General features: G+C 40.6%; 1 protein-coding gene across 10 annotated transcripts in view; it reads right to left on the reverse strand.

Annotated features, from left to right (window-relative positions):
- The window catches only part of LOC121300702 (myocardin-related transcription factor B-like), a 42,314-nt gene that overhangs the window by 15,773 nt on the left and 4,658 nt on the right, over positions 1-21,883 (reverse strand). For 5 of the 10 annotated variants that reach the window (XM_041229407.1, XM_041229402.1, XM_041229408.1 and 2 more), the window contains exons 2-4: positions 12,580-12,682; positions 9,077-9,279; positions 1,094-1,159 (exon numbers count right to left, since the gene is read on the reverse strand). In XM_041229407.1, coding sequence (XP_041085341.1) covers positions 1,094-1,159; positions 9,077-9,230 — 220 coding nt within the window. In that variant the 5' untranslated portion in view covers positions 9,231-9,279; positions 12,580-12,682. Of the gene's footprint in view, positions 1-1,093; positions 1,160-4,954; positions 7,649-9,076; positions 9,280-12,579; positions 12,683-20,635; positions 20,699-21,362; positions 21,605-21,883 lie in introns of those variants that run through there. The other 5 variants (XM_041229403.1, XM_041229404.1, XM_041229405.1 and 2 more) reach the window with 5 other exon arrangements.

Raw genomic sequence — 21,883 nt, forward strand, 5'->3', positions numbered from 1 at the left:
AGTTGCATTCCTTAGTGCCCCACAACAGGACCTAAATCAGCTGCACAAAGAATTTTGGCGTGCAGATAAATCTTTTTATTTATTTTTTTCCCCTTTTGTTCTCTAGTTACTTAGCAATGATCGAAGGGTCTTTGGCCACACTGGCCTGTGTTGTGTTCTGAGAGGCTACAGTTTGTTTAAAATGCATAATCTGTTTACCTGGCTGTTATTTTGCCAGTTCTATATTACAGTTTTTAAATTGGTTCTGTGCGGAGAGAGAGAGAGAGAGAGGAGTTACTACCCACTATTGTCTCTCCCCCATTGTGCCAAAAACTAAATGAAAAACAACGCGCCACAGTGAGAGATAGAGTTGGCTTGGACGTAAACAGAGAGATCAGAAGTAAACAGTTAGGAAACACTGAGCAAGACATGGCCAATCGGAGAGTGGCACGCTCCCTGTATCTGTTGAGCAATACTACCGGGTGGTCCAAACACATCAGCAAAACACTCAATTCATTTTACTAAATACACATCCATGAAGCTAATTGTAAGGCCTCGGGCATTGAGCCACCAGCAGGTTGCCAAGGTAACACCCAACAACTGCAGTAAGAACTGGAGGGATGAACCCTACTGGATACTGCCATTGAGCACAGAGCTCATGTATGCACACCAAGATATCTAGGGATGCACTGTACAGTGTTTCTGTTTTTTTTTTTATTTTATTTTTTTTATTATGGCTTAAACATTTAAAATGATTGTAATCCACCATTAAATGACACTCAAACAATTACTATAACGTTAATAAATATAAGAGTGTTAGTAGACATTCACATTTTGAACATTACAACGTACACAAATTACACTAAAAAGGCGAACATCTATATTAGACAGGTATATTATAAACAAATCGGGAAAGCAATATTCAATACATGGCTGTCAGTTGTACCCGATATATTTATTACACTCTAAAATCAGGATCATTGATTATTGCCCTAACTCATGGACAGGGTCTCTTTGAAAAGGAGCATACGTGCTCAAACTGCCACCCTGAATGGACCAATTCAAACAATCCATTACAAAATGTAGGCAGAGAAGTTAAGCATTCATTTCTTACGTGGCATGATGCCTTGGTCTATGAGCTGCTCCCGAGTCCTTCTCTGCTGCAGCCTGAGCTGAAGAACTGTGGACATGAAGAAGAAAAGTAGGTTAGCCTTGCTTACAGCAGCATCATCAGCCCTGCAGTGTCCCGGGACTGTTCAGAGGTGCTGCGAGTAACACTATGCGGTGACATCATAAATTACCTCCACCCCCATTCTCTTCTTAAACCACGGGGCAGCTGATTAGTGGGGAGAAAAGGAAGTGACCCGCTTCTAACCCTGTCTGTGGAATGACAAAGGGAGGTGCGAGTCTGACTCACATTGCTAGGAAATCCAGCCACTCGTGAATAATGAGCTCTCGCTTCCTGTCAAAACTACAAAGAACACAGCAACAGCATTTTCATCAAGTTTACCGTCCACTTTTCATTGCAAGAGGTTTCCTTCCCTTTCCCCCTTTGGACTCGTGAGAAGGGCATAACTGGATAAATAAGACGATTTGAGTTTTCACTCAACAGCTCACAGTTTATGAGAGTCCGATGGATATACCGAGGAACCTCACTGTCCACTGGTGACGGTACACGAAAGACTCTCTCTATGCCATAAGGGATTATGGTGCTGTTTTTGTTTTTACTCAAATGTATTATTTGCATGACCCAGGAAGAACCACAGCTAGTACAGGTAATTCTCAATTTACTCATTATGATAGATTTAATAAAGTAGTTTACTTTTGTTTTCTAGATTAAACATTAACGTTGTTGCAGGGAGCTCTGAACTGAACACCATTGTGGTGTAATTGCTACAGTACACTGAAAAAGCCTACTGAAAAGGAAAAATGCAAGTTGGTTTTGGAGCAACCATAAAACAAAAACACCAAGACCCTTTCCACAGTGGACAGAAAAACATATCATGACACTAGAAACCCAGTGACCTGGTGAAATTCCAATTCCCGTCAAACTAGATGTATGAAAACATTTACATTTCACCTCATGCAAAGGACACAAGTAAAAACTCTAAAATGAGAGAATACTGGTCTCCAGTAATCTGGCCAATAACTGCTTGTAACAAATGTGAATCTTAAGGCAACCCATGTAAACGGTTCGAGTCATACTGGAACTGGCTACGAGCTGCAATAGCCACACAGAGGTCGCTCGACACTAAATCTCAAAGCAAAACCTTTACTGCCTCAATGTGACTCAAGTTGTTTTTTGTGGTTATTAGTCGAGCGTAGGCAGGCCTGGCGTGGTGCGCCAACAGCAGCACAATGTCTCCCTCAACCCTCTAAAACGCACAGAATTACCCATTAGAGGCTTGTAGCTGAGTGGCCAGAGACAAATAGTCACCGGAGACCTGACAGAAATATACAATACGCTCTATGGATTGGAACAATGGATTTTAAAGAGGTGGTTATAATTCCCGGTACATGGTGAATGCATCACCTTCAAAAACACAAGAATTGATTCATTGATTAGTGTTTTTCCCCCAGTGTGTAATTATAAACTCTTGCTTGGTTATGCCTACATGCTCTCCACAAAACACACCGCATGTTGTTTTGGATATACATTCACACACCGTTTATTTCTTACCACAAGTGTATGAAAAAGGATTGACAAAAATGGGTTAGTAGGAACTACTACACTCGAATCAGGTTTGTTCCACTCGACAGTCACAAGGTTAACCCATTCAATCTCACCGATCAGTTACATGTTCAATTCCGCTCTCTACGTTCTAAACTGGGAGGACTCTGATACCAATGCACAGGGTGTACTGGGAGTACCATGTAGTAAAATCGTGGTTTGCCATTTAAAGAATATATTCCAGTCATGACAGTACTGACTTGTTTTAGCAGACCCGATGAGCTCCAGGTAAGTGGAGAGGTCAATACCTCCCCCACTGAAGCTCTCAGTCTTATCCTGGGATCAAATCCAGCTGGCGTGCCTGTGTCTTCCAGATTCTTCCCCGGTTGAGAGGAATTGTAATTCTGATGGGCCTTGACTCCAAAGTATAGCCAGAGGGAACGAATCACAGCTGGCACGGTGGCAGAATGCTTTGGCAGTATGTTCGTATAGAGGGGACACGGCGCTTTCTTTCTCTTGTTGGAAACACGCACCCTTTACGCGGATGGAGATAGGTAGGTGTGACAAACTAGATTTGATACTTTCATTGAATTCTGTTTAAAACTCTCACCTGGATTGTTCATCTTTGGCGTCCACTTTACAACAGTTGTACACACAATCGTTCAGTTTAGCTGCTTTGTGATTCGTCACACAGCCCTTGCTGTGTAGAAAATAATGAAAAACATTGCCGAGGTCCCATGCAAGCCTTTTTAAAATAACGCTATAGATCCAGCATGCCAATGCTGAAGAACATCAAATATACCAATAACATACTTTTAAAATCATGTTTATTTATTTTTTAAAAAGCTATAAAAGAAATTCAGTATTCATAGTTGAAGGAATATTAGGCTGGAAACATTCAGTGTATAAAAAACAAACAAAAAAGACAAACACTTATGTAATGTACACGTAATGGAGTAATAAAAGCCTTTTGGGAAGTGTCCATTAGTAACATGGTGTTTCTTCCAGCAAAGTACTATTTCCCAATAGCATCGGACAAAAATATTAACCCCTTAACAGTGAAGATTTCTGGAACATGAACTTGGGGAGGTTTATGGTGCCAAGACTAAAACCCTGCACAGTACAATGCCTGTGTTTTCATAGAACCTCCCTTTTTCTATCTAACTGAAATCCTCTGCTCCACCCAAATTTATATATTTAAAAAACAAAACCACCAAAAAAAACCCCACAACAATAGGGTATTTACCTGTAAATCTACTCTTAAGTGTCACTACTTTTACTTGTAGATAGATGAAATGGTAGCTGTATTAGTCCAGAGATGACAGACAAGAGGAGATGTGATACCTTTTATTGGACTAACTAAATAATTACTCACAAGCTTTCAAGACCTCAGAAGGTCCCCTGTTCAGTTAAAGTAGGAAAGTAAACTTTTACTTCTATTATACCCTACCCATTTCAAAAAAGAAAGTTTCGTACTTAATTATAAGAATAATTTGTAACTAAACATTCCAACGAGCACAAACAAGTAAACCAAACAGAGTCACCGTCCATAATCCCACAGATTACCGACGACAGTCTAAACAATCCACAAACCAAATCACAGGGACAGCCTAGCGCTCCTCAGAACTGACTCTTCTCAACCGCAACACAAAAGAATTGTGGCGGGTGCATACCTGCTGAACTCCCACCACGTTACTCTTGAGATGCCACCACATTTATGCTCAAAATAAGACAAAGAAATCTTATATAAGAATCTAAAATAAAAAATCCTGACAATTCCTGCAGAAACTGGTGGAAAACCCACAGCGACTTTCCCCGTTTGCTCACGTACAAGTTCAAGTGTAGAGAGCAGGCTCAGTTCAGTTTAATACAATAACTAAAATCGCCCTACCCCTAATGGGTAGCAGACATCCGTACACAAATGATGTTGGATCTCTGTGGGTAAATCCTACCTTTCGATACAGAGAAAATCCTCCTTTAAAAGACCTTCCTGTAAACAAAAACAAAAATAGCACAGCCCAGAATTAAGCTTCAACTAAAAATGTATTTACCTATCTGGGGCAAATCGAAGAAAAGAGAGCCACGCGTGCCAAAATCTAAACCACCACAACTTATTACTGTTATTCGTATCATTATTATTGCTACAACCAAGCTAGAGCAGCTGCTAAATAACGTGCCAGTTCGTTCGTTAATACAACTACATAAATAATTCCTGGCTGAATCAGGTTTCTGCACTACACAGGTCTGGGTTAATAAATACAACATGGATTTCATTCAGAAACAAATCCTCTGCTGGATCGGCACCTGATTTGAATTTGCCTCTGAAGATAGCGGGAGTCTCCACTTCCAGGAAAGCCATCATCTATCTGACAGTTCCAGTAATCCGAGAGACTTGGGAGTGCCGGGCTGAGATGCAGGTTGGAGTTCCATCAATTTGTGCAGGAGGAGGGAAAGGATGAAGTGTCTCTGCCTTAGACATTCCGAGCCTTGCAATCCATCTCTCTCTCTCTCTCTCTCTCTCTCTCCCCCCTGGAGTCTGTACTACTCCACACAGCTCCCTCCTCACCGCAGCACTGAGCCTATCACAGCCAGAGGTAAGGAACACAGTGAGCAAGGCAAGGACAGCCCAGTTAACCCTTGCTACTGGGAGGAGCTGGCGCTCAGGCAGTTTTACAACACTGGGGGGGTGTGCAACGACAGAGTGGAAAGGAAATGTAACACTAAACAGATACTTGGGCTCCCCAGAAAATATGCTAGATAGAAGCAAGTTCACTGGTATGAAAATCATGTTCTATTAAATATTCATAAAGAAGTTCTTTACAACTGCTGCTGTAGGTTAAAATACCTTTTTTTTTTTTTTTTTTTTTTTTTATATAAAACAGCAGTCATGCAAATACATCTTCAGCCGTGACCTTAATGCCAAAACAAAATTGGCAAGAGCAGTACAGTCTGATACACAATACAAAACCCCCCCCCAAAAAAAACATATTTTACATTTGCCCGATTTCAATATGCAAGAACACATCCCAGGGATTATACTAAATTATCAGTTTAAGAACAGAGTCTCTCAAAGGTTTCCACTGTATCCCAGCGGTGTCCTGTTAGCTATCACCACGAGGGAGGTGGGGGGTTATGTGAACATTGTTAGCCAGTACCTAAGGGACCTCAACTCTTCTCACTCTGGCAGGGTTACTCGGAACAAACGGCTCTACGTGGGGGATGGCCCAAGCATGCCCCAATGGGTTATTTTAATAACATTTGCAGTCCCAGTTCCTATTAGTCATTATCATAATTTGCTGATTCATACTAAAACACAATATTGGGAGATTTGAGCAGGACCATGCTGCTGTAAGATTCCCCAGCCTTTCTTATATACCCTACACAGGCTGTCTGTTTCGTCTCCGTGTGCAGCAATGAAGACATTTCCTTAGCAGCTCTGCTCTACAGGAGACACAGCAGCTACAAGGGTTAATGGAGGCCACTGGCACCAGCTCAGTGTGAACTTCTGAGGATCACAAGATCAATGCGTCTGGCTGAGAGAAAAAAAATCAATGCAAGCAGTCAAGCGCCCTGCATGCATTTCTGCAACCCGGACTGTTACACCAAGGGGCTGGCAGTGCACCAGTGTTCTGATGTGCTCCTATATGACCTTATGATTCTGTACAAGAAAAACAGCAGCATCTACAAGCAGAAGCTCAGCAGAGGATGATTCAATAAGAGAACTAGTGTTCTGCTAAAGCATGTTATACCATGAATCTGTGCATGCTGTAATAGTGTACACAATCAGGCTTAAATATTGTTGGACTGCATGTGGCTCTTAAGTGGTGTACAGAAATTATGAAATTTGACTCGCTTTAAGGTCCTGGAGAAAATAACATTTGGCCACATGATGGCAATGTCTGTCTGCTATGAGAAAATCAAGAGAAAACCAATATTTTAAAAAGGGGGTGCAATCTCATCCACAACCAGCTGTGCTGTCAATCATCACGTTTAATGAGCGCTACATGTTTATTGCTTAAAAGGAACTCTTTCCCACAGTTCAGTGTACGTCACTGTTTAAAAGGCTCTCTCTTGATTGAATAGATTGTAAATCTGTAATTCTTCACTTGTGGATTTCTCCAGCAAAACCAAAGACTCATAACATTAATCAAACAAGGTTCCATAAAATCATGACTCTTCTCATACAGTACATGGACTGAAACAAACCCCTAAGAACAAAAGACACTGCTGGGAAACTGCTGATGTTCTGTTTACAGAACAAGTCCCCCCAAAGACAAAGATTCCAAATGCACAAACAGTCTGGTAGCAAAAACTAAGCGGGTTCGTATGGAACCTGGGCGTATGCACTGGGATCACACAGGTAACAGGTGGGTCACGTGCTGGCGACCAAGGGAGGGTCTAAAATCAAAACACGGATAGCAGGATTATCTACAAATTAGTAAAAAAACAAGATTTCAGACAAACTTTAAATTATTGTAAATGTAGCAGAATAACTGAGTGCATATAAAAGTCCCCCTAAATGTAACAGGTTTGGGGGACGGGAGATGGGTACCCCTTGCCACTGCCCAAGACAAGACTGCTTCCCACTGTATCAGTTCCAAACTCCTGAGATCTACATACTTTAATGAAGTTAACCAGGTGACACATGAGAACATGTGCACGGTTTTTCACCCCAGTCCTAGATATCCCCACAGCTGCACCCTGGTTTGTGTTGCTTATATTAATGGCTGTAATTTGGGGAGGGGTACCTTTTTATATTGCAAAGGTTACTAATTGACCAGGGGAGGGTGGGTGCAGTAGTGGGGACTAAAATAACTTTTAGGTTTTTTTTTTTTTTCTTTTTTGACATCAGACAGGAAATCCTCCATTTAAAAAAAAATAAAAAAAATGATATATATATATATTTTCTCATTAGCCCAGGGCCTGCCACTTGGTGCCTCAACCTAATTCGAAGATTTAATCTCCAAACTGTTTGTAAACAGCCTGAAAGGTACAGGACATCAAAAAAAAATTCTTCCCCTCTGAAGCATAAGATGCATTCACTGGGGAAAGGGTATAAATCAAGGGCCTGCCAGGCAGCCTGAGAGATGGATTAAAGCACACTGGATCCAGTCTCCCAGTTTCTCCTCCTGTCTGCCCAGGACCCCTGCGAAAATGTCAACATGCCACTCAGCCTGGGTCAGTGCTACCCGGTCCCCGGAGATCTGGCCTGTGCCCTCCCACCGAGATTCTCATGCCAAGAAAACATTTCCAGACGGGCTCGAGCTCAGGGAATGCTGGGATTGTGGGAACCAGATGCACCAACCAATCAGAAGGCATTTCCTGGGAAATCAAAAGGTTTTCCAGGTTGCTAAAGGTTAAGAGGGTGGAAAAAGAAATACAAAAGAAAAAAGATAAAAAATGAACCTAGGTTGGGAAAAAAATGAACACAGTGGAACTGTAAGCCATATCATACTTCAAACTACTTTTTAAAAGACTCAGCTGGTGTTTGTGGATTCAACTGGGGAGGAACTCAAAGAAAAAGGTGTTTCAGGAGGATTCTCCCCTTGTTAATTAGCAACTGAATTTAAAAAGTTTTCACATTCATTCTTCCAGTTTTGATTCTTTATACCTTCTGACATTTAAATTCTGCTCCAACACTGGAAATTCAGACCAATTCTTATCATTCACATCAGCTGCCACACTGGAATGCTGTCCCACATTAAAATAGATTAGAATGTTCCATGTTAAAGTAGAATTTTGATTTGCTCTTTTGAAAACAGAAACACTTCACGTGCAATGTCAGCAAAACACTCAACTCACTCTAGAGACTAAATACATTTTGCAATGTGTTTAATTTGCATCCTAACAGTTTAATTCAGTGTCCCATCACCAATAACATTTTCTGCTGCTGCTTCCTGTGTACTGTTGCAAAAAACAGACATTTGTATACACATGCCCAGATACATTAGAATTAGCAGGGGTACTGCACAAGCATTGCTGTTGTTGAAAAATAACCAAGTTGTTGAGAGAAAGAGAGAGAGAGAAACACTGACATTCAGATGGTTCAGGAGACTAATCCAAAAACTGGTGTTCACTGGTGTTGCAGTGAAGCGCTAGTAATTTGTGTTGGGCACTATGGGTTAGCATATTTAAACACCACATGAATAAACTGGATGCTTTTTGCTTGTAAGGAGGTACACTTTACATATGCTGTTCACAACAAATATCACATTTCAGACTGGCTGGAACAAGTTGTCTTGACCAGTTCATACACATTGTGTAAACGCTGTTCACCTTGGATGGGCACGAAAGCATTATGTTTTAAACCAAAAGCTTTTCACTGCCTTTCACTTAACCTTAACATTTATTATGTGCAGGAATGTTTGTTAATTCATCATTTTGAAGGAGAGCAGGCTGCTATTTAAGGCTTAAGGCTGCACTCACCAGTCTTCCGCTCATTGAGGGGGGGCAGGTTCGGGGTGAGCTGCAGCGACAACTCCTCCATCTCATGGGATGCAGCCTCACTCCGAGGACTGGGGGAGAGCACCCCCGACATCCCACAATCCTTTTCAATCCCCAGCATCCCGTGGAGCTCCATGACTCTACTTGGGAGAGCGGTCACCCTGGTAACCAGGAAACTGGCACTGCTGAGAAAATAAAACACAATGTTAACAAAAAGCTTCATGGAAAGAGAAAAGGAGGGTTCAAATAGCAGCTCAGACATTGGCCAATAAACCAAGATATTCTGGTATTCAACGGTCACCTAATTCCCTTGATGCATTGCCATTTAGTTAATGGACAAGAAATCGGATTAGAAACACATGCCAGTATGATGGACAAAATGTCATATTTCATGTTAGTTTTTTTGCTTTGTTGTGTGGTTAGATACCGATATACATACTGTATATGAAGCTTTGAGAGTTAAAGAGTGAACAATGCTAGGCAATGAATTGAATATATTTGGTGCTATTCTTGCTCTTGAATATGTCCCCTTTCTAGGTAGACGAATCTAAGCTGTAGGTGAAATGGGGCAGCAAATCTGCAGGGACAGAGAAGCAGCACTGATTGTGAAATTAGATCCGAGCGCTGCAGGATTTCATGCCTATCACCTTCGTGCATCAAGATCTTCAAAAATGCAACCCCTGGGGGGTGAGGGAGAAGACAGACAACCTCCAAAACATACATATGCACTGCCTTCTACACATGTAATTAACCTACAGCTTGATTTTCAATTGAGCCCACACTGTCTTTCCACTTTTGCTGTTTTCCTAAGAAAGACTGACGACTTACTTCATGACCTAGTTAACATATACTAGCGCTGGGAGATATACTAGGAGACAAAATAATTGTATTCACACAGAGGGTCACAGCAAGGCAACCAGAAGGTGCACTTCTGGTGAAACATTTTGCCTATGCCAAAGTATCTTGACCTGTTTGTCTTGATGTCTCGTGACCTAAGGGCTTTGAGAATTGTGTTTACACGGATATCAAAAACAAACAGGGGTGTCGATTCAAAACGAGAAAGATGTTTATTTTTCTCCTGTAGTTAAAGAAAGATCTGTTTTTTTAATGATGCTATTATATTTTGTATAAAAAGTTTTGTTACTAAATAAGAAAACCTTAAGGATTTACTGAAATGGTGTTGTTCTAAACAGCTAACATTGTCAAAACAAGTTCATAAAATTGCAGCGTGTTTGTTTGTTTGCTTTTTGGCACTTCAACCGTAATTAAAACATAATCCTAGCCAGAGCCAATATTTATAGAAATTAAGTATAGAATTTCAATATTGATGTTGAGAGACAAGATGACAATGAGCCTGCAGCAAGAGACACAGCAGTCAATTATGAATTGGAAAAGCACGATCTATCATACTGAAGACCACCCCAATAGTATACTGAAAACCAGCCCAAAAGATCAAACAATTAGTAAAGGTGGATCAGCTGTAACTGATCAGTTGGAGGGGGGAATAAAAAGGCCAGTTTGCTGCATTATTTCTAACGATTAATGAGTATCCTCACTATTCGTGGTTATATTTGTATTGTCAACGAGAAAGTGGAATTCATAATCTGACATTGAACTCAGACCCTGCCTTTTCATTTTTGTAGTTGAATTAATAATAAAAATGATCCATACCTGGGATGGAAGAAGTGGCCAAGCAGGGCTTATTCAACAGCACTATCTAACAGGTATAAATGACAGAATTGCTTTGGGACCTGGCAAGAGGTTTGTTGGTGTCAACTAAACAATTACTGAAAGAAGATGGAATATATCAAAGATTGCTCTGGAAGGACTACCACCAGTCCTAGAGGGCCATTCCACTCCAGGCTTAAAAGGTTTAATTAAATGATCATTTTAGGTTCAGAGGTTACACTATTCCAATGTCATCATTAAGGACACGGTTGGAATCAGGACTAAGAAGGGTCAAGTTAGCGTGTCGATTCAGGCAAATCCCAAGCCCTTGCAGGTAAAACAGCAGATTCAATCCCCAAGCAGCAAACAACTGTAAAATCAGTTTGGATAGATCTGCTGGGAAATCAGAACACTGGGGTTTTGTGCTATTTTACATTCCATCTTAAAATACAGAATACGTGTTTCATTTTTTAGGGGTGAAACAATAGTGTGGTTGCCCTGATATGACAGACTAGCAATCCACTCAACAGCTGCCAAACTCGCGTGTCTGCCGGTTTGTTTTGGCCACTTGGCAGTCTGGCTGCAGGAACTGGACCATTGCTGCACACATGAAATACTGAGCTGCTGACAGAAAGGAAGTTGCCGTTCGCTTGTGGTTTGCTTTCCCATTCCAGTAATCCATCATGCCCTCTCACACTACCCTTGCTTTTCCGTTCGTATCTTCTAGTTCTCAGAGTCTGACTGGCTCGTTTCACCCTTCTCAAGCACTCTGCTCTGCATTCCAGCTCTGGAGCAGCGAGGAATGACAGAGGCACTGACATCTGGGAGAGAGCTTGCTTTCGCAAAGCGCTAAAGACTGCCACTCGAAACTGATTTATTTAAATGGATACTGAAAAAAACCTTTCAATGGACGAGTGAGACCAGGGGGGAAAAAAAAAGTGTGTCTGTGTGTGTGTGGGGGGTGGGTGTATCTCATAGCCCCAAGTATTGCAGAGATAACAAGGACATAACAAAGGAGGTAGCTGCTTCAGCATCCAGCGCTCAAAGAATATCAGACATTTGCAAAGCTTTTTGTTACGTTCTTAGTAATAAAATAATGACTTGGACCACATTGAGGAGTTTGGTGATAAAACGAGTGATCAGGAGAGGATTTATCAGTACGCACATCTATATAGAGGTATGTGAAAAATACAGCGAACAAGGGGTGGGGCTTGGCTGTAGATAAAGTACTGAGTGTACTTTTTCAATTCAATGCCTTTTAAACCTGTTTTACTCTGGGGGGGAAAAAAAAAATTTAAACAGTACGTGCAATAGACAGCGCGTGTGAAAATAAATTGGACCCGACGCACTGCAAAGACTTCGACTTGTAAAAAGTTAGACAATGTACAGTACATTAGTCAACAGACAAGTTATTGTGCATCTTTAGGATAGCAAATTGCTTGTTTTATCTGGAAAAGCACATTTTAAATAATTCAATAAATACCAATACAATGCTGGTGTTTTCAAACAAATACGCAATCTGTGCAATTAAACCATTGTGAAAGTGAAGAAAATTGGGTAACACTTTATCAGAGTGTCTCTAGCTGTAATTTAAATGTTTGGTTACATAGTAATTTAATTGTAAATACAACCACATGTGCAAAATACAGTGCAATTACAAAGCATGCTAGCATCTGCCAGCAATACTCAATCTGTAATCATACGTGTTGTTGCATTGTAATTACTCAACTAGTATAACTTGAGTGCGGTTACAGACACAATGCAAAGTGCTGCTGTAAACTGTAACGGCAACAGAGTGGAAACAATCCTCTCCTCACCTTGAGCAGGGTGACCCAGTCGGGAGGGCTGGTCTGTCAGCTCAGGGGCAGGCCTTCACTGTGAACAGGAGTCACACATCACGGTCATGCTGGTAGTGTTGATCTGCAAACAGAAATCCACATGAGCGCCAGTGTCAAGGGACTTTACAGTTTAGAATACATCTGCTTTTATATACTAAATACTGGTCGAAAGAAAAAAGTACAGACAAGCTGTAGCTGACGTTCTTGTAATTTCAAAATTAAACATTTCGAAATGTTTTTTTTTCTGTTATTTATAAGAACAACCCCTCAGCTTCAAGGCCACAGTCCCCAGGCAATGCTGCCTACCTCCCTGCCCCTCAGCTCTAACCACAATGTTAACGCAAAGGACTGCATAGAGCAGAGCTGTATCAACATATCTCCAAGACCAGCTGTTTTAGATCTCAGATCAGACAGGGTCAGGAGTGGAAATTGCATGTTGTGCTATAATGCATGTGGTAATTACAGCTATTACTTACTTGTTTTACAAAACCATTAAGAGTTCAGTGTTAGACATTACATAAAAATTGACTAGAAAACACTTTTGTTGCTCTTCTCCAAACCATTAAAATTGCTTCAGGCAAACAATATAAATAAGAGATTACACATCAATACTCAAGTGTCAGTTTTTAAAAGGTAAAGATATATTGTGCCAGATTGCAATGGCACACAATTGGTTGTCCAAGTTGCATAATTCTTATTATGGTTAACAGAAAGACAGCAAATCATGTCCCAGGAAAAGGTCATTTGGCCACTCTCTCCCAGTCCCTCACTTCTTACCAGCAGGTAATGTTGCCTCTTAAGCCCTCAGCTTAACTACACAAGCAGTTATTACAGGAAATTACTGGAAGAGCTCATTGAAAAAATCTGCTCACCAGTTATTATAATCCATTACCAGTTGACCTGCATATGTTATAAATTGTTACAGCTCTGTACCGACTATACTTCGATAGTGTGCCTTTGCAATATCTGTTACTTTCTTTGTGTGAAAAAAAATTAAACAAAAACAAGGATTTCATAAGGCTTCCCCTGTGAACAACGCTCCAGAGTGATTTATCAGACGCTTATAAAATATTAAGTTACATCAACTTACTGTAACGCTAGAAAGTATTTCACTAACTCAATGCTGGCACAGAGAGAGCAGACAAGCCAGCTTCGGAGATCTGACAGACTATTCCATCGTTGTGTACCAGTCAACTTGGGGCTGCTAAGAATTTGCCTGAAGTTTTTTCCCCTTATTAAATGTTTCATTCAGGGAGAAAATTGCTTCCATCAGATTATACTTCCCTCTACCAAGAGGGCGGACCCAGTGATAATAAATACAGCCGTGAATTGTTTAAAAAAAAAAAAATTCAAGATAGAAAAAACCCAGATGATTCATCACATCATTACCAGGCTGTTATACTGTCAATCCCAACCCCCTTACACACAGTCAGCAAGACTAAATAAGAGGCTACACCTCAGGAGGTCTGTGGAAATACACCCTTTCCTCATTCCTGCAGTTTCTGTTGATGGATTTCAGTGAATTTCAGAACAGAAGTGTGTCTCTGCCTGTTGTGCGAGCAGGATATCCCAGTAGGTCATACGGTCGTGACGGTTTGCTTTGAAACGCCAGTGCAAGGTCTCTGGGACTGGTTTGGGCCACACTGGGATGTTGTGGTCAACACTGGCTCAGACAAGGCAAGACTTCATTATGCAACTGTCAGCACTCAGAACACAATACAGGCCACAGTCATGTGCATAAGTACATATTGAATTGATATAATAGTTTGTTAACTGCATGTTATTAACAAATTAACTAATTTGACAATTAAATCATAAGTAGGTCACCATGATCTGGAGTATTTTTCCCCCTCAAGAACTAGTGTTAAAGAATGTCCATACCAAGTAAATATTATGAATTGAAGATGCAGTTCAAGAAAAACTAAACAAAATGTGCAACATACACAAACTTTCCAAAGTAAAATGTAAGATGTGGGTGTCTATTTATTTATAATAAGCCTTCATACATACTTAATATTTTGTATTTGCCAGAGGGGGGTGTACATTAGTATAACATGACTGCCAATGCAAACGCCACCCAAATACCAAAACATTTCAATATCCCTGTACTATAACAGGGTTTAACAACACAGCAGTGGGACATGCCTTGCTGTAGCTTAGCCTGGAGGAAAATAAAGAGTTCCCTGCGTATTAAAGGTTATGGGTTACAACAACATCCCATACAGGCTTCGAAGAAACCGAGAAAGCAGGGGGGCTGGTCGCTGCTTCACATGTGAGGGGTCTATCCAGGGCTGCCCCAGCTCGGGGGACTCTTCACATACTCAAATCAGATCAAGGAATTTCAAAGTGTGCTTAAAGCGAGTGTCACAAATGCGGACATGGATACTTGTTAATACTGAGTTTCATCTACCTTCATGTCTGTACCAGCCTTCATGAAAGTTTATATGTAAAAAAAATAAATAAAAAAATATAAAAAAATAGTTCTGTAACATTGATACTGCTCATTATTTTATTACTGCCAGAAAATGTTCCTTTGCAAAACAGGGCCAGAAATCTCTGAGAATAGTCGCACTAACATGCACAATGTGCACCAAAGGATTTGGTCGGCACCCAAAGAATTTCTTCTACCTATAATTTTCTGGGAGCCAAGTGAAATAGAAATATTAAGCCTAGCCTCTAGCTTTTGTCTTTTGTGAAATTATTTATGTAGATATAGCAGGCTGTGTGGTTCAGTGGTTAAAGAAACATGCTTGTAACCAGGAGGTCTCTGGTTCAATTCTCAGCTCAGCCAATGACTCACTGTGTGACCCTGAGCAAGTCACTTAACCTCCTTGTGCTCCGTCTTTCTGGTGAGACGTTGTTGTAAGTGACTCTGCAGCTGATGCATAGTTTTTTATATATATATATATATATATATATATATATATATATATATATATATATATATATATTTTATTTATTTGGTTCTGGAAGGTTTGAAGTTTGTGCCATAAAACTGTCATTACCACAAAGACTATACACATGAACAGTATTCCAAATGGCCATACCCAATATGACTACCGACACATTTATTCAAGATATCAACCTGAGAAATCCAGCAGCCTTTCTGTCTAACACGGCTCTCGCACTCTCAGTTATCTGGCTGTTCACTGTACAGAACCCCTACACATGCCAGTCAACCAGACTGCTCATCAACATTGCTGCCAAATACCTGACCAAAACAAGCATCTCCTGAAACTCGGCACACTTGCGAGGTGACTGTGAATCAGTGTGGTGCCGAAAGACTTTATCCCAGATCCACTGCCAAGATGAAGGGCTCCTGATCAGCCAGCATCTGAAGGTAACGAAAGCTGCACAGCTGCAGTGTAGAGACAGCCTGCTCCTCTGTAGCGCTGCACTAAATGTTGCAGTGCCAGATGGTCGTTTGATCTGATCCATGAAATTCCTGACTTGTACGGAGGTGAAATTAACAGCCCATTTGGGTATCAACCCGGGAGGTGGACTCTTTGAAGGCTTAATAACAGGAGTGTGCCGGATTTGGAGGCAAAACGTTCATGTAGCACAATGGACTTGCACAGCTCTACATGCAGGGATGTTGCTACCCATCTGGACTTGCCCAGTGTCTGGACCTGGCCAATTATCCGTTGCAAACTATCAAGAAAAACAAAATGTAAGAAAAAACTCTGTGTTGAAATGAAAGCGAACGGGACAGGAAATTAGAAACACGATTGCAATGTAACACTGAGCTCATCGCAGCCTGGGAGCTGACCCTGCAATTCCATATGGACACATTCTAAAAGGCTGGGAATTTTTTTTTTTTTTTTTTTTTTTTTTTTTTAAATGTTGTTTCTAATCATGATTTTGTGTTAGATCATAAAGACACCATTCGCCAGGAATGTAAATAATTCCACAATAATTCCTTAATGCTACATGGAGCGGTGCCATATATACAGTGTTAGTTACAGAAAAACAATAAAATGAGAGGGTAAACACTGGCCAAATACCGTTAATTGATCAATGGGAACTTCTGGAGTCTTTAAATTGGAAAAAACAACAACCTCACCTTTTAGCCAGCAGGTGGTACTAACATACACATTCAACCAATGTAATGTCTGAGCCTGCTCAGCTTTACCTTTTAGGGTGACCTGTCCCATGTCCACCCAACTTTCATTATAATCTTTATCCATGCTTCAGCTACAGAAACTGCACCCCCCTCTCCCCCTCCACTTTTGAAACCAAAGTTGCCACTGGTCCACAGGCATTGCGATCAGTGGGGTAAAAACATTAAGAAAGCAAAACAGCTACCTTGCATTTTATGAAGTCTAGTCAACTACAGCTGTGGTCTGATTGACATCACTAGGACATGGCTTCAACAGATACCTCCGTTTTTTCCATATCTTGTACAGCAGGGCAAGGATTAAGGTTGGTGTTACAAAAATATTAAGAACATTTTAGCAACCCAAACATTCTTCTGTATTTTACAGGTTTGTTTGGCGCAAATTATACACTGAGCAAAATACATTTAAAAAACAACAACAACACACACGCATTTATAAAATTACACTTATGATCCCTTATTGTTTTACCGAGTTTAAGCCTGGCATGCAAGAACTGGATGAGGTAGGCTACAATTTATATATATCTAACTTACAAAAGGATGGTTCCATAACCAATCTGACCTTTGCGTTCTCCCAACTGGCAATGTGAGATTTACATAGTGAGGGTGCATTTGTTTAACAAGGACACCTGCCACAAAACAGATTACAAAAAATTCATGCAAAAAAAAAAAAACACCACCAAACCCTTGGTATGTAACTTGCCAGACCCCCAAAACCAGCAATCTCCCAGTTCCTGTGGTTGCTGCAGCTACAATGATCTGCTGGTGCTTTGATGCATCACTTCAGTGGCAGCGTTGCTCAAGACAACGGCAGCCAGGTATTTATAGACCTGAAAGTCTCTTCAAAAGGGGATGAAACGCTCTTCAGAGCCCTTCTGCAGAAAAACAAGCGTACCATCGGCCTTCAATGAACACAGCAACACAAGCACGCCTTGCTGCATCTACAGAACACAGTGTGCACAGCCCCTTTCAAGAAAACACCTCAATGGACTACCACATTTAAGAACCTTTGAATCTGTAGAAAAATAAGCATTTGATGCCAATAAGTGAGCATTGAAGTACAGAGTTTTCTAAATAACTACATAAATACATTTTGTATTCTAGTTAATGTACCAGAATATGAGAAAAAAAAAAAAAGTTCCATAAAAAGATTTTTGTTTGCTAGGTTTCAAAAAATGGGAGTTCTTAGAAAGGCTGCAATGCTGAGCCATAAAAATCTGCAAAGAAAATTCAGTGTGCCTTCACCTACACTACACTCACATACAAAGATTCTGACAAGCCTTGTGTTAGGGTGGTTATTAACAACAAAGCAGAGTAATTAGCTGGGTATTTCCAGAAAATAAGTTTACGAACACAGTGTTATGAAGTTAGAAAAAAATTAATTTAATCATTGTAATGAACCGAGTACAAACTAGATCTGAAATTAAGTTACTGCAGAGTATACAATCCCATGGATATCAAATAAGATGCTGTAAATGGTACAGGTTATTTATTTGTGCAACAGAAAAAAAAAAACCAACATGTGTTTAAGTTAGTAAGAGAATTGCATCCAAAAGTACCCAAAAGCACATTTACATGCCCAGCGAAAACAAGAGGGTCGATCTTATCCTGCATTTTCCATACGATTTGGAAAACCTCTTTACAATCAGAAAAAACGATTCTCTAAATTGAAAAATACGACACAGAAACCATTATCAGGAACATGCAGAACGAAGGCTCCGCTTCCCCTCTAAGGAACACATTTGCAATACCTGTCATTAGGCACAGGTCCAAGTTCCCCAGCTGCATCCATTTACAAAGTCAATGCCCGGCAACACGAAGCTGCAATTATACATCCAGTTGTGAAAAGAGGAGCAGGGTGCCTTTTGTTGGCCACAACTGCATCACAATGGAAGGATGCAGCATGTTTACACTCAGGAAAATGAAGCAATCAAGACTCAACTTGCAACAACAGGCTCCATCTGGGGAGGCTTGCCAACAATTAGTCAGGCATATCTGCCAACTACCTCCTTGGTGCGTTACAATTTTAACTTTATTATAGTTCCAAAAACAAGTGCAAAGTTGAGGTTTGGCTTGGATGTGTTAGATTAAAGCCAATGGGAGGGTTTGTTTAATATTTATTTAGTATAGTTCTCAAATATTATACATGGCAGATAGAAGCCCAGGCTTGAGGTCAGTAGAGTTAAGTGTGTTACGAGAATCTATGTTAATTGTGGGTATACAAGCAGTTAGCGATACACTGAAGCCTTTTGCTTCAAGTACTGTGCATATGGCATCTACATTAACTGGAGCTGGTCGAGCCATTAAAACTTGTGTACTGCACACACCTTTCACAATATTAAGTGTGAATCTGGAACAAGGAGCTTGGGATCACAGATTACTGTGTGAAAATAGGAAATAAAAAAAAACAGGGTTTTGGGATGAGAAGTACAATTGTAATTTGTTGGCATTAAATCAGAGGTAAGTTACAGCCCATGACCCCAATCCAGCATGCAAATTCCAAACAAGGGACAAGCTAATTCCCTCCCTGCAATGTTGGAGGGGTCAGCCGTGTAACTAAATCTAGATTCCCAGTGCAACACAAGGCAGGACAGGATAACCAGCTGGAATACAAACACACCATCCTCCCTGACCTCCAAATGCGCCCCTCAAGACAATGCTGGCTGACAGTCCTGTGCAAGAAAGAACTTGGCTAACAGGATCAAGGGGGTTCCCATAATAACATCAAACCACCACAATTGAAAATGAGTTTCCGGTGCGGAGTGAGAAAAGCACAGCTATTCCACCCCCTTGAATACCCCCCCCAAACAAGCGGGTTTCCCAGGAGGTCTCAAAAATAGCTGGCTTTGCTGCTCACACATTAGGTTTGCATTTCTCACACTGCACGGTTTACCAGGATTCAAATTGTGGATTACAGTACATCTTCAGTAGAAGTATTTGTTTTCGTCTACTTCATCATTGACTTTGAGGGCTATAGCCCCAGGATAAATGGTTGAGTACCAATACAACAGCTGTAATGCACTTACATGAGCGTGTTTCAGCTTATTTACACAGGGTAGATCCACAGGGATGCAGTATCTCATGCCCTGTTCCCAGTCACAGTGCTAAGGGGAATTCAACTAGAATTATAGTGAAATTTCAAGTAGTTGTTTACTGAGCCTTAAAAAGATAGCGTCCAATAGGACATTTTCACTTTTGATCTGTACTTCTGAAAAAAATTAATGATATATTTAATACATTTTGACATTTATTTTGCTGCGATACTAGTGTTCACTGTGCAGAGCTAGCACAGGTTTACCATGTAGGAATTTGCAATGGGCACCAGGGTTAACACCTCTGCTTTTCTTCCAAATAATATCCTGCCATGTTTTTGGATCAGGATCTCTGTTTACTGACTCCTCCAAAAGGCAGAACCCGGAAGGCAGGGCCCCTTTACAGAGCACACACTGCCACACTCTGTCACACTCTGTATTCTAAGGGGCTCTACCATCCAAGTCCTGCTCAAGCTCACCTCTCTTTATAGCTTCAAAAACAGGTCCATTGGTCTGGCTGTAGAGCACAGTACAAGATTCTCACATAGCTTCACATTCTTTAGTAAATAAGTTTATAACTCCATTCTTCATGTGACAGAAACAGTGACATCATCACTCGCAATTTACTTATTTATTTGAACTACTGACAGAATCAAGGTTAGCTGTAACCAGAGCGTAGCTATCACTGCGCACCTTCCAGGCAGTTCCAGTCACTAGGTATTTGGGAGCAGGGTTCTAAAACAAATACAGTCAGTCATGCCACTTTAAATTCCAATACTGAGAGTCAGCCAATTCAGTGGAAGCAGGGTTCAGAAAATAATGAGCATTTTCTGTGGTGGTGGTAGTTATCGGCTTGCTGGGTGAGTGACTCAGCAGTGTGACTTACAGCTTCAGCGCAGAGTGTGGAGACACCCATAGAACTGCTCTGCAACCTTCTGCCAGCCCAGGTCTGAAAGACAAGAGACAGACTGCAATTGCTGTATAAATACCTAGACCAATCTATTTTAGTCCAGAGTTGCAACCTTTACTTTAGGTACATGAACACATACAGTACTGCAAGAAAATCGGCAGGAATTAAATGTTGATACTAAATTGCAAAACTGCTTAAAAAGGGCCAAACAAAACCTTAATTTAAGAACACAAAAGGGAAGCATATTTACATACAAGAAAATAATGCAATGTTCAATAAAGGGTTAATGAACAATGCTTTGAAGGCCAGCTCTCCTCCCTGTGCAAACATGTCTATATAGAATACATTGGATAATAAAGTACCATCAAAGGATTGTCTGAGTAGTGGAACTGTTGTCAGGAAAAGATGTTACAGCTGGTCAGTGAGATCTCTAAAACATTGCATACTCTACACATTACTTAACTTCCCCAACCAAGCACTGATTTCCACTTCAAATCCAGGAGGGAATTATGTTCAAGATGCACACAATTACTCCGGGTTTAAGGAGAGGGCTGCTTAAAATAATCGACTGCTTGGATGTTCCATCATCAGAAAAAATATATATATTTAGAATAGTTCAGGTCTGCTTTCTTGTTTAGCTGTCACACAGACGCAATCACAGCCTTACAGACGAAGTAACTTTTTCAGTGTTGCTGTTCCAAACCTGGGGTGACTGGATTCCAGCAGCTCTACCTTAGAAGCCAAATCTGCCAGGGTCCTTCGTGGTAGTGGAGCTTCATAGGAGAGAACAGAGATGTGCCTCTTCGTCACAAGCCCACAATCCTAGTCATTCGCATGCAGAGTGTTAATAAAGTTCTCAAACTCTCCGGACTGCAGGACCTTCAAAACAACTGCATCAGCTGATGTCTTTGTTTATCTGTCTAGAAGTGTAACCCATTACTAACACTAAAAAAAAAAAAAAAAAAAAAAAAAAAAAAAAAAAAAAAGCATGAATGAAACACAATCCCTCTGTATTAGTGTGTTGGATCAAAGGGACAAATGCTGTTTAAATTCTCATGTAGCAACTCCTTAGTTCCCCACATAACAGCCGTTTAATTGAGGTAACCTCTAGTGTCTTGATGGCTTTTTAAGTAAGAAACTGTAGACAAGCATATTTTTCTCTATTAATATACCTGGCTAAAAAACATGTACCTTTGAGTGGAGGGTAGAATACACCCAAACTGT

Source organism: Polyodon spathula, chromosome 26, assembly GCF_017654505.1.
Source record: "Polyodon spathula isolate WHYD16114869_AA chromosome 26, ASM1765450v1, whole genome shotgun sequence".
NCBI classification, from domain to species: Eukaryota; Metazoa; Chordata; class Actinopteri; order Acipenseriformes; family Polyodontidae; genus Polyodon; species Polyodon spathula.